The 17,909-nt window shown below is 44.5% G+C and overlaps 1 protein-coding gene across 1 annotated transcript in view; it reads left to right on the top strand.

Annotated features, from left to right (window-relative positions):
- The window catches only part of ube2j1 (ubiquitin-conjugating enzyme E2, J1), a 44,982-nt gene that overhangs the window by 7,468 nt on the left and 19,605 nt on the right, over nucleotides 1–17,909 (top strand). The window contains exons 2-5 of the mRNA XM_041975919.1: nucleotides 8,947–9,020; nucleotides 11,528–11,659; nucleotides 12,956–13,040; nucleotides 17,768–17,873. Coding sequence (XP_041831853.1) covers nucleotides 8,947–9,020; nucleotides 11,528–11,659; nucleotides 12,956–13,040; nucleotides 17,768–17,873 — 397 coding nt within the window. The remainder of the gene's footprint in view (nucleotides 1–8,946; nucleotides 9,021–11,527; nucleotides 11,660–12,955; nucleotides 13,041–17,767; nucleotides 17,874–17,909) is intronic.

The following is a 17,909-nucleotide window of genomic DNA, read 5'->3' as shown; positions in this document are numbered from 1 at the left end:
ATATTAAGAGGATGTTGGAAGAGATTTCTGGTCAGTCTGGACCCAAACAGTACCGTGTGTTATAAATACAATATGTTTTTCTATATTTGCTGTTTACCAGAGAAGGTCTGTCCTACATTTTATTGTAAAGGGAACCAGCGATGTTGGCTCGATGAACACAGTCATAGTTTGAGTACTTGTACATTAAATGATTTGCTTGACACACTCCATACTCCGGTTATTGGCTAAATAAGATGTAAAATATCGGCATATCCAACATCACGCCTCCCTAACTTCCACCAGATGCTGGCGGAGCAGGACTGTTAACATCCTAAAGGACCTTAGCCAGTCTAGAAGCTCAGGCTGCCGCTTTGCAACCTGAAAACTAAAACAGAGACTTAGGAAGAGTTTCTACCCATAAGACTCTGGAACCAGGCCTCGGCCCACCATGTGAAATCTGTCGGTATTTTCCACATGGTTAGAAATCACTTCCTTTACTAACTTATTCTTGACCTGCTCAGTCACTTCTACAAGGTCACTTATGCTCTTCAAGTCTTTATTTATTTGGTACATTCTGTAGAAACTTCTGTCGAACCTCTATTTTCTATTTATTTCTATTAGTATTTTCTTATTTTATTCCCATTTTAACTTATCTTATTATTACTATACTGTTTTAGTTACTTGGCTTTTCTGTTATTCCGTTCCTGCAGTGTCTGAGGGGCTCGGTTAAACATGTCTCTGCATATTCTAGATGTATAATGGAGCAAATGACAAATAAACCTCTTGAATTAAAAGATCTGTCTCTGTGCAGCTTACAGTTGTAGCAGGTTATTGAAGTCCATCAGACCTATCCGGTGTAGGGGGCTGGCGGCTGCCTATGACGTTGCACTAGGGCGAAGCCCCTCAGACGAACTCTGTCTCATAAGAATCAGATCAGCTCAGCGGGGTCATTTATCAATAAATATTGAAAAAATATTGGCAATAAAAGCTTGTTTTTCCCATGTGAGTAAATAATTCAAGTAAATAGTAGGGTTGCTCAATTATGGAAAAAATGATTTGTGATTAAAATTGAGATCTTGATTATTTAACACAATTATTAAAGGGTAAGTGCACCCAAAAATGTTTTTTTGAGCTGTAAACAACCCAATTTTACTTAATTGTGACAAAACCACATGCACTTAGACTTTGACTTAACTTTATTGTCATTATAGAAGTACGGTACACAAGTACAATGAAATATCTTCCAGTACAACCCGTCCAAGAGTAGACAGCAACAACATGTAAAAACAAACAGGATCAGGCAGACTGAGGCAGCAGCCGCAGGAGCGGTGCACCTGTTTTGCAGATGGAAAAGGTTAACATCAGGAATAGAATGGGATGACGGGAGAAAAAAGCATCTCAACACTGGGCCCCTCCAGACCCAGTGTTTGATCGCAGCCCAGTGTGGACTTAGCCGGAGCGCATCCAATCAACCTGCCGCCCGGGAGTGGAGGGAAAGGGACCAACCAAGGCGGTGAAATCATGGGGGAGTTGTGTCTGTAACAGTGTACGTTAATGTGTGTGCTTGTGTGTGTGAGTAAGTATAAGTAAGTGAGCCTGTGAACTTTCTCCCAGTTCCTTTCTCCACTTTCTGCCACCAGATGATAGTGGGGCGACTGTGGGAGCTGATCCAGGAAAGGTCCACAGACCGAGAAGATGGGAGGTGGGAAGGATGGGGTGCAGAGCATCCATCTGCATAACATTCCAGGAGAACTTGATAACCAGCCATCCAAGGCCAGTACAGGGAGCCAGATGAAGATAACAGCATTTGTTTTGGTTAAGGCTAGAGCTGTTTCGTCTGCCTTGAGTCTCTCAGTGGTCCCATGGCGAATTTTTGGATCAGTTTCCATCCAGCCAAGCCGACAACTTCTCCAAGTTGGTGTCCACCCCGCGTACGAGCTCCGGAACCGCAGCCAGCTTGCTGTTCTGAGCTAGAATAGCCTCCAGTTTACTATTAAGCTCCTGCAACGTCATAGTCTGATTGTTCATAGCTCGACACACACCGGCACAGAAATCCGGCAGCTTGCCAGTGGCCGCCGACAGTGTTCGAATTTTGTCATTATAATGGATCCAAATGTATAGATGTCCTCTGCAACCTCAACAGAAAGAATAGACAGACACATGACCTTCCACACCCCCCAGGAATCCATCACCTATCCAGCCGCGAACGTTTCGCCAGGATAAATGGGCTTCCCTACGCCCGTTTTTTTGATTTGAATAAATTTGATCAGTTGCATTGAGAGACCAGCTGATCAGATCCCTGGTTCAAGATTGTTCAGATTTAGAACAGAAATGCAGAGAGAGGCTCAGATAAGACAGGACAAGTAGCAGGACAAGAGATAAAATGTTGAAAAAATTAGTACTTGTTTAGTTCAGGAAACTAAATACCCACCAACGCATATGAAGGGATGTGAACTTATCTGGTGTAGATCTCGAAGGGGGTCCCCTCGTGGCAGTGAGGCATGGCCAGGGCTCCAGACTAACTGTTTTTACGAGGAACACAGCGGCCCCTAACTTAAATTTTTAGGAGCACAAATATTCACATTTCCTCTCATTTTTCAGCGTGTTAGTGATAAAAACTTAAACAATAAATTCATTAATTACAATATTTACAATTCACATGTTTTTTTGCAGCCGACATAAAAAAACAACTTACTGGCTGCACATATACAAAACAAGTAGACGTAGAACAAATCAAAATAAGATTTGATGACTTTATTTTCACTTTGTAGTCGAAGCAGAATGTTAGCTTTGTCCCCATCATCCCCCACAGGGCATGGCATGACTGGTCCATGTAGTTCCTGGTAATAAACAGCTTCAGGGACTGATGCTCCTCCCAGCCACTGCTCCCACTCCTCAGTAAGAACAGCAGCTATTGGCTGTCCTAAAAGTTGCTAGAAGCAGGATCCTCCAGCAGCAGCTTCTACGTTTCATTTCCAGCCTGGTCATTAAAAACAGAGGTGAACGTCGTCTGAATGCAGCTGCTGCTGCTGCGAGAAGACCAAGCCTCATATGAGAGGGTCTGCACAGCACCGCTCCTCGTTGGGAAGATAAACTCCCTTCATTCACCTCCGTCTCCAAAAGTCTCCAGTAACACCAGAAAAACTCGCTAGAGGGTCTGAAAACTCGCTAAATACAACCACAAAGTCGCTTCTCTGGCAACACTGAGGAATATTAAACTACTCCAAGACCCGCCTCTTTCCACACATTAGCCAATCACAGTGCTCGTTCGTCCCCGCACACACACACATTGGCTGTCGTCTTCTTCGTTGGTGTTCGTCTCTTTTTCTCGTATTGAAGTTAGTTTGAGGCAAACCAGCAGCTAATCTGTTATTACTGAACTACTGGGCTGAAGAGAGGAGCAGACGTTTGTTAGCAACTAAATAAATTAAATTATAACTCCTACAAGAAAAAGACCGGCTAATGTATCGTCGCCGTTGTAGAGAAGATGAAGAATTCACTCACACTGTCTCACATTTTAGTCGCAAAATGCCACCATTTGGTCGCAGTCTGGAGCCACTGGTGGGCCCTGGGTTGGCAGGTGTTGGCCTTTCATCGGGTGGCCGGACTGTTTTGGGGTGGGCTGGGTGGGGGTTCTGAGCCCTGGTGCCTGGAGGTAGACCCCTCTCTTTGGGGTGGAGGGGTATGAGGGAAGGCTAAGTGGGGCTTAGGGGATTGTATGGGAAGATACTGGGGCATGGTTAAAGGTGTGACTAAGAGGTTTGTGTATGTATGTGTGTGGCTGTGTGTGTTTATATGTGTCAGGATGACTAGGGCATAGGTGTGTATGTGGGGAGGGATCACATACACCTGTGGGGGAGACCTGGGGGTGCCTAGTGCCACCAGCAGCTCACCTTCTGGAGGGAGGGAAGTTCGCTTCCCTCTGGCCTTACATCCCGGACCCCTCTCCTTCCCTGCTCTCACATCACTGCTTGAACAGAGAGGGATCTGTCTGTGAGGCTTTTTAAGCCGACACAGTGCTCAAAGCTCCATAAAAGAATTGTATCATCCATGGTATGGAACGCTGCTGTCAAAGCCAGGAGAATTTAAATGGCACAATTACCAGAATCAAGGTTCAGTATAAGATCAATGAAACTTTTATCAGAGCAGTTTCAGTGCGATGGAGAGGCCTAAACCAGACCAAAACAGTTCAGAAATTAGCTGTGTTTCAGCTATTTGGCTGAATTCTGTTTTCTAATTTGATTTCATGTGGTTAATTTCCAACCGTGTTGAAGAGGTTTAGGGAGGATTGAGCCAGCTCCAAGCTATTGTTATTGCAGCTGTCTTTAAAGATTTCTTATTTGCCGTCCACCACGCTCTAGCAGGAATGCTCTGGTTGTGTGTTGGTCTTTTGAACGAAGCAATATGCTACATGGTTTTAAAAGGTTAGCAGTGCTCCCACCACATAGCGCTGCAGCTGCATCTGTTCACAGACCACTGCACAGTAAAACTTCCTGTCTTCAGCGTTGCATGGGCTAGCAGCGCCACATGCTTTGTCTCATTTTGGGAAACATAGACCTCCGTGTTTCCTGACTGGTGCAGATGGAGCTTTGCATTAAAGGTGAATCTCAGCTGGGCTCCGTTTGTAAAGCAGTGTCTGTTTCATCACTGAGATGCAGCATCATGGAGGTCTTCCTCCATCAGAGGTGTGTTTTAATCAGCTGGAGCAAAGATGCTGAAGAAGATGAAAAGTTCACCATCTTACATATGAAGTTTCTCATCTGCTGTCATAATCAGTTTCATCATGAGTAAGGCTGCATGCCCTCCATGACTCTTGTATGAAGAGGATGTGGGGGGGGGTTCAGTTCTTGTGTGTTCAGTGTGGATTACTGTGGTGTGTGTCCTTGGGCAGAATCAGACGGAACACGTGCCCTGAAAACCATGTGGTGTCTGGACATCTATTTGCTCTGCTGCCCCCCCCCCCCCCCCCCCCCCCCCCCCCCCCCCAGCTTCAGCATCTTCCTTCCTTGCTCTGATTCACCCTCCCATCCACCCCCACAGCTGACCCTCCTCGTCTTCTTCCGTGCTCATTTCACAGTCTCAACATCCCAGCAGCCTGTGCTGGATTGGATTGCAAACCAATTTCGTGTCAGTGAATACCTCTTAGTTCCACTTTACTTTACACAGTTACTTTCTAATTTCCATCCTGTCTGCTCTAGCAGTGGCTGCTAGCTGACAGCTGGCCTTTCTGTCTGAAAACATCTCTTTTAAGCTAGGTGAGCAGGCAGCTCTGTCAACATTAAACTTAAGCAGCACCAGTTGTTGTGACTCATGACCTCGTCTCTAAAGAATGATGGAAATTGTAGCCCCAGACGATATCCTAATGGTCTCTTATTTGTCCTTGCAGAGATGACGTCTTTGTACCAGTAGTCACCATGACATCCAGGGATGTCCTCATGTCCTTTCCCAGGGCAGTGGCTGATCCCACCCTCTGCTCAGTCATTAGAAACATCAGCCACCACCTGGATGTGTGGAAACATGAAGATGCTGGTGTACAATGATACAAGGGGTGTAACAGTGTGCAGACACAGTTACTTTAGGCAGAGCTTCACATCTGCACCCCTTCCCAAAATGTTGCCATGGCATCACCTAGAGCGGGGCGATATAGGTCTTAGTTACCAAAGCAGGAAACTCCTCCTCCTGCTCCCCCTTTCAGCCCACCTGTGTGTGCAGGTGGCAGGTGCAGACATGACCTACTTGCATGTTAACATGAGAATAAGATCAATCAAACCAGGCTGTTTGGTTTTTCTAGGAAAAGGACTAAATCTTAACCGGTTCTAGAGGAAAGGGAACCTGGATCACTGCTGTTGGGATTTGGTGCAGAATCAAAACAACCCAAATAATCCAATAAGATGCAAAATAATTGAATAAAAACATATATCAGATTTTAGCAAAAGGAGTAATTCTAGAAAATAAAATCATCTTGTAGGAATGGTGGGAGCTGCTGATGGGAGGATGGGGCACTCCTCTGGGAGTTTACGTAAATCCTGCTGCTGTCTTTTTATGCTGATAATGTTGAAATTGTCATTTACAGTGTTTTAGAGGAGATTCCAAAACATCGGGATTTGTATTGGAATGAGGTAAAAGATAGTCAGGATATCAGTTATAGGCCATATCGCCCAGCCTTAGTATCACTCTTAAACACAACTTTAAAACAAAACCAGAGAAGCAAGAGAGCACATTCTCTCTTCTTTCAGTGCAGTCGTGTTTGAAAGTCCCATATTTAAAGCATCTGATGCATAAAAGTCCAGGGATTGGTTGTGCTTGCTGGGATTTGATAATTAATTAAAAGGTTAAAAACATGTTTGGACACAGAGACTTCTACAATCCCAGTTCCAAAGAAGTGTTTAAAATGTAAATAAGACCAGATTGCAATCATTTATGTATTCATCTCATCCCCATCTTTTATCCTCAGTAGCAGATAACCAACACATCAGATGACAGAGACGTTTCACCATGTGATTAAAATATGAGCTGGTAGTGAATCTGATGTAAAAAGTTGGAACAAGAGCAACAAAAGGCTGGAAAAGTACCTGGTACAAACCAGAAACACCTGGAGGAGCATTGGACAACTAACCAGGTTACCTGGCAACAGGTCAGTAACATGACTGGTATAAAAGGAGCATTTCAGAGAGTCAGAGTCTCTCAGATGGAAAGATGGACAGAGCTTCACCAATCTGAGACAAACTGGATCTAAAACTGTGGAACAATTTCAGAAAAATGTTCCTCAGACTTTGAAGATCCTCCATCTACAGTGTAGAATATCATCAGAAGATTCAGAGAATCGGGAGGAATCTCTGTGTGCATGGGACAAGGCTGGATGCTGGTGATCTTCTGCATTAAAAGCAGACATGATTCTCTACTGGAAACTACTGCGGGGCTCTTTCAGGGAAGGACTTGATTTCAGCAAGACGATGCTGAACCACATCCTGCATCCATCACAGCAGCATGGCTTCACAGGGGAAGAGTCCGGCTGCTGAACTGGCCTGCCTGCAGTCCAGACCTTTCACCAATACACAACATCTGGAGCATCATGGAAGCAGAAATCCAGCAACCAAGGTCCAGGACTGTAGAGCAGCTAGAATCCTGCATCAGACCAGAATGAGACCAGAACCAGCAACTGGTCTCCTCACTTCCCAGACGTTTCCAGACGTGTTAGAAGAAGAGATTCCACACTATGCTGAACATCACCCTGGAACTACTTTTTACACCGTGTTGAACATCATCCTGGAACTACTTTTTACACCATGCTGAACATCACCCCGGAACTACTTTTCACACCGTGCCGAACTTCACCCCGGAACTACTTTTCACACCGTGCCGAACGTCACCCCGGAACTACTTTTCACACCGTGCCGAACGTCACCCCGGAACTACTTTTCACACCATGCCGAACATCACCCCGGAACTACTTTTTACACCGTGCCAAACATCACCCTAGAACTACTTTTCACACCATGCTGAACATCACCCTGGAACTACTTTTTACACCATGCTGAACATCACCCTGGAACTACTTTTTACACTTTGCTGAACATCATCCTGGAACTACTTTTTACACCATGCTGAACACCACCCTGGAACTACTTTTTACACCGTGCCGAACATCACCCTGGAACTACTTTTTACACCATGCTGAACATCACCCTGGAACTACTTTTTACACCGCGCTGAACATCACCCTGGAACTACTTTTTACACCGTGCTGAACATCACCCTGGAACTACTTTTTACACCATGATGAACATCACCCTGGAACTACTTTTCACACCATGATGAGCATCACCCTGGAACTACTTTTTACACCATGATGAGCATCACCCTGGAACTACTTTTCACACCATGATGAGCATCACCCTGGAACTACTTTTTACACCATGCTGAACATCACCCTGGAACTACTTTTTACACCGTGATGAGCATCACCCTGGAACTACTTTTTACACCATGCTGAACATCACCCTGGAACTACTTTTTACACCATGCTGAACATCACCCTGGAACTACTTTTCACACCATGATGAGCATCACCCTGGAACTACTTTTCACACCATGATGAGCATCACCCTGGAACTACTTTTCACACCATGATGAGCATCACCCTGGAACTATTTTTACACCATGCTGAACATCACCCTGGAACTACTTTTTACACCATGATTAGCATCACCCTGGAACTACTTTGCTGCATCAGATTCACTATCAGCTCATATTTTCCATCACATGGGGAAATGTCTCCGTACCATCGTGTGATGTGTTGGTGATCTGTTACTGGGGATGAAGGATGGATCCATGAGGTTTGTAAATTGTTGTATTCTGTCTGATATTTTACAGTGTCTCTTACTTTCTAAAAAGAAAATTAACGCAACCTTGTATTGAGTTTTTTAAAATATAATATATGAATTTGGTCCAGACAGAAGTTAAATTAGTAAAATATGAGCATGATTTCACAGCAAATGGTAGACACCATCATCATGTAGAATGTCATTATTAAGGGATCTTTCTCCACAATGTCAATATTTATTCTCAAAGCACAGATTTGAAATGTATATAAACTGCGTTTGTCTTGAAGTTTTGGATGTGAAGGCGGCTTCAGACACAGCTATAAAACACACATTTGCAGGGCTTTGTTGTTTCATATTGTCTCCTCCGTAGTCTTGAGCAGCTGTGACATTCGTTGTGGTCTGAAACAAGGATATGGTGTCCTGCCAGTGCATGGAGCCTCACCCCCTGCAAGCTCTTCTCATCTGTCCCTTTCTGTCAATATCCTGTTCAGGAGCAGCACTCTGGATCTGCAAATCAGAAACTTGAGCTATGAAAGTTCTGCAGTTGACACGTACCGAGACGTGGTGCAGAATCTCACGGGGAACATGTCTACTGTTTTACTTGGCTAACCTTTTGATGTCTTTGTTTCATTGAAATGGCCAGCGGTGAAGAGGCTGATGAAAGAAGCTGCTGAATTGAGGGATCCCACTGAGCACTACCATGCTCAGCCACTGGAGGTACGTCAACCACACATCTACTTAAAGTCTCTTACTGCAGAGCTGCTTGCAGTAATCTAGTTCAGACCCTCACCCTGTCTCACAGCACCTCTCCTCTTCATTCTCACCGTGCCTGATCTATACAATAAGCGCCCCGTTTATTACAGGAAATTATGGATTTCTAAGTAGAACCAATGATTCTGCAAATAGTTCTACATGTTACTCTTTCTTTCTAACCTCTCCTGTTCAGCACCATGACAGCTGAATGATGGTCTGGCTGCCATGGTGTGCGGAACTAATTTACTCTGTCCAGAGGAGCTTCTGAATATGGACTCCCTTTGAAACTTAAAGTTCTTCTTTATTATTATTTTAAAATAATATATCTTTGATTTACTTCTAGTTTTTTTTCTAGTGATGTGTGGTTTACGACAGCCTAATGAAACCTGACATAATAACAATAACGAGCAGAATAACAATAATGTTCATGTAAACTGATTTGGTATTGGAAGGTAGAGATTGGAGTCAGGTCCAATCCAGAGGGGCCAGAGGTAGAGTTCAGGGTCAAGACCGATCCATAGAGACTAACACTAAAACTGCGGGCTCTGACATTAGCAGCGAACGCTAGGACCGGGGGCGCCCACATTAGCAGGTAGTGCTGAGACCAGGGACTCTGAGAACACACCAGATGTTTTGAAAACAACAGCAAGTGACATCACCACTGCACGCATGTACTCCGGCATAAATCCAATAATGGACGGGTAAATGTAGACGACGATCTTTAGAATATGGTATTTCAGAAGTTCATGTAGAAGTGGCTATGATGGAAATATGGCAGTACACATAGTGGCAGCGGCGTGTAGCTCCTCTCATTTTCTGATGTTACTTGTTGTTTTACGTTGGTTTTATCATGCAAACTCTGTCTACAATTGTACAAATCTCCTGAACTTCCACTGCTGTCATGGTGACCGCAGTGTATATCCCTCCAAATGCAAATGACAACTTAGCTCTTAGCCACCTGCACAATGCCATCAGCCTTCAGCTGAACACCTATCCAGATGCAGTTCATGTCATAGGAGAAAATTTTAACCATACAGACCAAAAGGCAGTTCTTTCTAAAGCCTAGTTAACACCAGGTGGGTGTGTTTTGGCAGCACCGTGGTTTCGTTCCGACCTTCGTTGCGGGTCAATCCACACCGGGAGCATGTCAGATGTGAAGCGTCCGCAAGTGCAGCGGATAAAGTCTACACAAACATTAAGCATGGTTACAGGGCTACACGGTTTCCCCACCATATGTCCCTTCTCATGATACCAGCATATACAGCTCTTTAGACCCCCCATAACCAGGACTATTACAACCTGGCCTGATGGTGCCTCTGAGCAGCTACAGGACGGTTTTGTGAACACTGACTGGGACATCTTCAAACATCAGGAACTAGAAGTATACTTCTCATCTGTGCTGAGTTACATCAAACACTGTGCTGACACTGTCACTGGTCAGGAAAAACCGGTTGGAAAAGAATCAGAAACCGCAGATGACAAAAGAGGTCAAAGTTCTCCAGAAAGAGAGGAACAGTGCCTTTAGGTCTGGAGATGAAGCTTGTTTTAAGGCTTGCAGAATCAACCTGAAAAGAGTTACAATCATTCCTTTCCCAAAGAACACCAATGCCAGCAGCCTCAATGACTCCTAGCCAGTGGCACTCACACACATTATTATGAAGTGTTTTGTGACACTGGTTAGGAGTTACATCACCAAAAGTCTGCTACCCACATTTAACCCCCACCAGTTAACATACAGTGGAACAGGTCTACAGAGGATGTAATTGCCACTGCTCTCCACACCACCCTCACTCATGTGGAATAGCAGGGGCACTATGCTAGGCTGCTTTCAACACCATCATACCAAGCAGATTGTCAATGAACTACTTGACTTGGGGTTTTCACAGCACATCTGCACCTGGATTTACAACTTCCTGCCAAAGCTGCGCCGTAGAGGCGGCACTGCGCCATAAAGGCGGCGCTGAGCCATAGAGGCGGCACTGCGGCATGCCAAAGCTGCGCCGTAGAAGCAGCTCCAAGCCACGGCGTTTCATTGAGGTAGCATGGCAGCAGAGAGAAAGGAAGGCCCTGCAGAGGGTCATTAACATTGCTCAAAACTCATCGGATGTGGGCTTCCATCTCTCAAGGACACATGCTGGCTCAGGAGAGCCCACAGACCAACCCTGGTCACCATCTTTTTGAACTGTCACCCTCAGGGAGGCATTATAGGGGCTATAGGGTAGAATGTCTTTAATATTTAATAAAAAAAAAATCATAAATATTTGTAAATGAATCTAAATGAAATCAGACTGTTGGGAATCAAATGGATAAGAGAAATTCGTGCTGAGGTCCGACCCTAGCTTCCTTCCGCTGCTTTTAGCCTGTTAGCATGTTATTATTGTTAATGTTTTATTGCTTTAACGTGTTCAAATAAATCAGATCGGTGTCAGTGTAGTAAGCATCCTCATTGTCTAACCTTGCTGTGTCTGCAGGATAACCTCTTTGAATGGCACTTTTCTGTGCGTGGGCCCCCAGACTCAGATTTTGATGGTGGGGTTTACCATGGCAGGATCATACTTCCCCCAGAGTACCCCATGAAGCCCCCCAGCATCATCCTCCTCACAGTAAGACCCAGACTGATTTTTCTTCTAGCATGGACAACGTTTCTCTGAACCTTGGTGTTAGGGCTGGGTAATTAATTGAATTTTAATCGCAATTACTTTCTGGGTTTTCAACGATCATAAAAATGAAATGGTCCGATTATTTTTTGTCCTTCGATTTGTGCTGTTTTCAAATTGAGCGCAGCTTCATTGCAGCGCTTTGCTGCAGACTCCTCCCACAGCTGCAAACTCCTCCCACAGCTGCAGACCCCTCCCACAGCTGCAGACCCCTCCCACAGCTGCAGACTCCTCCCACAGCCCGACCGCTTTAGTTTTATTCAGAACGAGTTGCAGACACCTGGACACACGGGAGGCGGCGTCGCTCCTTCTCCATCATTTTCTATGTAAACTTGCGCAAGGAAGCGAAAATCGTTGCCCTCCTCCAGCCAAGCGACAGGCGACAGTCATGCATGTAAAATGTTGCGTTCGTGCACGCAGACGTGCACACGGGGGCTTGCGACGCAACACAAAAAAAATAGAAAAATGTTCAATTTTTGTGAGTCGCAACTAAATAATCCACCAGCTCCCAGAGTCACAGAGAGACAAACGTTATAAACAAACAGAACTTTTTTCTCAATTAACACAGTGAACAATCCGGGATTTAAGAAACTCATCAACACTTTGGACAAACGGCATCACTGCCATCTCACCACCATGTTAGTGGACTGTCTCTTTCTTCCCTGTATGATGAGTGTAGTGAGGGTGTGTGAAAGACGTGGTGACAGTCCGATGTTTCGCCACCGCTACGGACCTGTGGTAAAGCCGCACCAGAGCCGTATAGAAATGTCGCGCTACATTTTATTGACGCGGATTTCAACGTAAAAACGAAATGTCTCCAGACTATTTTTTTCCAGATCACACCAGAGGGAACATGGCTGCTGGTCTGAGACAAACAATAGCTATGGAGACCTGGTGGAAAGAAACTAGTCGACATTACCACAGTAAACACTTTAAATGCCCCCCCCCAACCTCTTATCTATAAATGTGTTAAAATCGTGTTAAATAATCGAGATCTCAATTTCAATCAAAATAATCGTGATTATCATTTTTCCCATAATCTTCACAGATTTAGTGGGATAATGAGGCAGTTGTAGGAAACCTGCTCAAATGATGGCTGGACTTTGACTTTTCTGTTCAGTCCATCTAGTTTTTCTTAGAAAAACTCACTTTGCTTGTGACAAGTTTGGAGTGTTTCTTTTTACTGGCTTGCCTATGTCCACTCACTCACCTTCATCTTGTCATTATTTCCTTCCTTCCTAGCCAAATGGAAGATTTGAGGTTGGGAAAAAGATCTGTTTGAGCATCTCTGGCCACCATCCTGAGACCTGGCAGCCATCGTGGAGTAGTAAGTATCAGATGATTGTTCACATTTAGGTATAATTTTTTTTCCTGTTTTCCTCCAATTACCAACCAGATGAAGGGCTAATTAATTAGTCCTCAGTGGTGGGGGTCTGCAGCCACACGGGAGCACCTTTTTAATACCTTAAGGATCAAAACTACTCATTTATTTTAACCAAAATTTAGTTTTAGTTCTCAACTGACATTCCAACTTTTTCTGAGTTGTGCTTTCATGTTGCTTCTCAGCATGGGACTTTAATCAAAGGGAGCTCAGTGGGAGACGGTACATCTTCCTCAAAGCAGCTTTCGCTACTGGCTCTCTATCATAACCCAAATCAGCCTGAAATCAATACCACAATTAAATCAAAGACAAGGTTGCTTTAAACTTCTTTCCTGCTGATGTACTGCCAGTCACGTGGCTAGCCATGCCTTAGAGATCTGGTTTCCCCCGCTGGGTCTGTAAAGTGTTGTGTCTGATCGTGTTCGGACTGACCACAGGAGGCCCGGCTTGATAATTGCCAGCCAGGCCAGCTGCAGCCACTCCAGGCTGATGCTCACCAATCTTTTCTGCATCTTTAATTTAGGGTGGCTAACACTTCCTCTCATGTCACTGTGGAGGAAATTTACATATTTATTCGTTTACTAACACATCTTCCTCAAGTTGTTTGCTGATATGTTTCTACATAATTAAAGTATTTGAACACAGATACTGGAGCATCTTAATGTCTGTTTATTTTTTTTTTTGTTTCACATAAAAAGAACAGAATAAATGCTAACTATTTATTTTTTTATTTAATTTATATAATAGGGACAGATACAGTAAACATGGATTACTGTGTTAAAATAATCTGATGCATGTATCAAAGTGTTTATAGCCATGGCTGATTCGCACCTGTCCCTAGAAGGGCTTTTAACAGTAAGATTAAATGAAAAGTGAAAATTAACAGTAAACGCAATAAAATGTCCTGAGACCAGTTAGCACTAGTAAAAGGCCATGAAGTATATTCATACACACGTACTCAAGCTCACACATATGCACACCTCACATACACAAACATACACATTTCAAATGACATGGTTACACTGCTGTTGCTCTATGAGCCAGGATTTGGTTTGTTTTTTGAAGGTGGACAGTTTAGTTATGTCTTTATATTAGCAGAGAGAGAGTTCCACAGATCAGCTCCTTTCACAGAAAAAACATTCTGGGCAAAAGATGTTTTACAAAATGGAACTTTTCCGTCTCCACATGTAGCTGCTCTTGTTGCTCTGGAGGTTTCCAGTCTGTTCACAAATTTACAAAGTGGCTGAGGTGCAAGTCCAGTCAAACATTTAAAGAACAACTTTAAATGGCTAAAAGGAACAAAATTAATAAAATTTAAGATTTTGTGTTTATTTAAAATATTGCAGTGATGGAACTGAATGGGCTTTTTATCTAAATTTTTGAAGGCCCTATTATAAAGCCTCTCAATAGGCTTTAGGGCGGTTTGACTGGTCTGAGACCAAACAGTGGTGCAGTACGACAGATGAGACAGGATCATTGTGTTCAGAAAGACATGAGCACATTCAAATGTGAGACAGCTCCTAATCATTCAGAAACAGTTTATACTGGCCTTTGAGATGCTTTTGATGTGATATTTAAAGTTTAGCTGAGAATCTAATATGACTCCTAAATATTTTTCTTGCTCTACTTGTTCGATGAATTCACCATTCATTTTGATATTTAGGTTATTTGATGTTTGAATTCTTTTTATAGAAGAACAAATAGATTTAGTTTTCTTTATATTTAATGTTAAATATGAGGTTTTTTAGCCATGTTGACACTTTCTCAAGACTTTTTGTCAATGTACTGCCGATGGCAGCAGGAGTTTTCCCAGACACATAAACCACAGTGTCGTCGGCGTACATTTGGAGGCCAACTTCAGGACACACATCAGGCAGTTCGTTCACATACAGGCTGAAAAGAATAGGCCCCAGTATGGTTCCCTGGGGGATTCCTGTATTAATTCTACATGGGGCAGATTTTACATTATCAATGACTACACATTGTACTCGACTCTGTAAATATGATTCATGCAGTTTTTTAATGTTAGCAACATAGTCTGTTAATGTGTGTTTAGAGCCCAGTTTCACAGGATGAACTTGCTGAGAAGGATGAAAACTTCCTGACAGCAGATGTATAGTAAGTATCAAGTAGAAACCCGGAGGACTCACGCAGACAGTTCTGTGGGCTCGGTGCTCTTTAGCTCTTGCGCCGACAGATGATTTAGCTTCTGCGGCTACCTTGCTAAAAACCTTAGTGACACATTAGCAGCAAATCAACTTTGGCTGGCCTTAAAGGTTTTTCTGTCCTCCGTGTGTATGCATGGTTTCTTTCCATGTATGTGTGGGTTCTCTTCGTGCATGCGTGGCTTCTATCCGTGTATGCGTGGCTTCTATCCGTGTATGCGTGGCTTCTATCCGTGTATGCGTGGGTTCTATCCGTGTATGCGTGGGTTCTATCCGTGTATGCGTGGGTTCTATCCGTGTATGCTTGGGTTCTCTTCGTGTATGCGTGGGTTCTATCCGTGTATGCGTGGATTCTATCCGTGTATGCGTGGGTTCTATCCGTGTATGCGTGGGTTCTATCCGTGTATGCGTGGGTTCTATCCGTGTATGCTTGGGTTCTCTTCATGTATGCTTGGGTTCTCTTCGTGTATGCGTGGGTTTTCTCCGTGCATGCGTGGCTTCTATCCATGTATGCGTGGCTTCTATCCGTGTATGCGTGGGTTCTATCCGTGTATGTGTGGGTTCTATCCGTGTATGCTTGGGTTCTATCCGTGTATGCTTGGGTTCTATCCGTGTATGCTTGGCTCCTATCCGTGTATGCGTCGCTCCTATCCGTGTATGCGTGGGTTCTCTTCGTGTATGCGTGGTTTCTCTCCGTGCATGTTTAGGTTCTCTCCATGCATGTGTGGCTTCTATCCGTGTATGTGTAGGTTCTCTCCGTGTATGTGTGGCTTCTTTCCGTGTATGCGTGGGTTCTCTCTGTGTATGCGTGGCTTCTATCCGTGTATGCGTGGGTTCTCTCCGTGTATGCGTGGGTTCTCCCCGTGTATGCGTGGGTTCTCTCCGTGTATGCGTGAGTTCTGTCCGTGTATGCTTGGGTTCTATCCGTGTATGCGTGGGTTCTCTCCGTGTATGTGTGGGTTCTCTTCGCGTATGTTTGGGTTGTATCCATGTGTGCGTGGGTTCTCTCCGTGTATGCGTGGGTACTCTCCGTGTATGCGTTGGTTCTCTTCGTGTATGCTTGGGTTTTCTCCGTGTATGCGTTGGTTCTCTTCGTGTATGCTTGGGTTTTCTCCGTGTATGCGTGGCTTCTTTTTGTGTATGCTTGGGTTCTATCCGTGTATGCGTGGGTTTTATCTGTGTATGCGTGGGTTCTCTTCGTGTATGCGTGGGTTCTCTTCGTGTATGCGTGGGTTCTCTCCGTGTATGCGTGGGTTCTCTTCGTGTATGCGTGGGTTCTCTTCGTGTATGCGTGGCTTCTCTCCGTGTATGCGTGGGTTCTCTTCGTGTATGCGTGGCTTCTCTCCGTGTATGCGTGGGTTCTCTTCGTGTATGCGTGGGTTCTCTTCCTGTATGCGTGGGTTCTCTCCGTGTATGCGTGGCTCCTATCGGTGTATGCGTGGCTTCTCTCCGTGTATGCGTGGGTTCTCTTCGTGTATGCGTGGGTTCTCTTCCTGTATGCGTGGGTTCTCTCCGTGTATGCGTGGGTTCTCTTCGTGTATGCGTGGCTTCTCTCCGTGTATGCGTGGCTCCTATCGGTGTATGCGTGGGTTCTCTTCGTGTATGCGTGGGTTCTCTCCGTGTATGCGTGGGTTCTCTTCGTGTATGCTTGGCTCCTATCCGTGTATGCGTGGCTCCTATCCGTGTATGTGTGGGTTCTCTTCGTGTATGCGCGGTTTCTCTCCGTGCATGTCTAGGTTTTCTCCATGCATGTGTGGCTTCTATCCGTGTATGTGTAGGTTCTCTCCGTGTATGTGTGGCTTCTATCCGTGTATGCGTGGGTTCTCTTCGTGTATGTGTAGGTTCTCTCCGTGTATGTGTGGCTTCTATCCGTGTATGCGTGGGTTCTCTTCGTGTATGTGTAGGTTCTCTACGTGTACTCCAGCTTACTCTGACTGTCCAGAGACACATTAGGTTATTTGGTCACTATAAATTTTCCCTAGAAGTTAGCAGTTGTTTTTATTTACGCATAGCCATGTGATGGACTGGTGACGTGTCCAGGTGTCCAGGCTGGGAAAGGTTCCAGCTGAACGGGGCTCAGAGGTGTGGGCAACAGGTTGATTTTCATGTGTTTGGTAACATGTACTAGCATGTAAGTCAGTATATTTTCCAATGTAAAGTAGACTTCACTGTCATTATTGGCCTCCAGGCTTTTCATTTAGTGTGTGGGATTAAGTGGAACATGGATGAAGTGCAAGCAGCCATGACACAGACTCAAACTGCCCACCCTGACCATATTGCTAACGAGCCAGCTGGGAAACGTGTGAGTGCAGATTCATTCTGTTCGTCCTCACAGAGGTTTATCTCAGAAAACAAAGAATCCTTCCCTCTTATGTAACCTGGGAACCAAACACGTGCAGTCTGTCATGTGATTTAACCATCTCGTTTTACTAATCAGTGCTGAATGTACTGTTTTTCATTTTTCTCTGCTCTCCTTTGTTTTTCCTCTTTGTGTTTTTTTTCTTTCAGTCCGAACTGCCCTAATAGCTATAATCGGATTCATGCCTACGAAAGGAGAGGGTGCAATAGGATCTCTTGATTATACTCCAGAAGAGAGGAGAGCCCTTGCCAAAAAGTAAGACATGATGAAACACTTTCCAGTTTCTGCTCT

The sequence above is a fragment of the Melanotaenia boesemani genome, chromosome 22 (assembly GCF_017639745.1).
Source record: "Melanotaenia boesemani isolate fMelBoe1 chromosome 22, fMelBoe1.pri, whole genome shotgun sequence".
Taxonomy (NCBI): domain Eukaryota; kingdom Metazoa; phylum Chordata; class Actinopteri; order Atheriniformes; family Melanotaeniidae; genus Melanotaenia; species Melanotaenia boesemani.
This window is presented reverse-complemented; position numbering and strand designations above follow the sequence as displayed.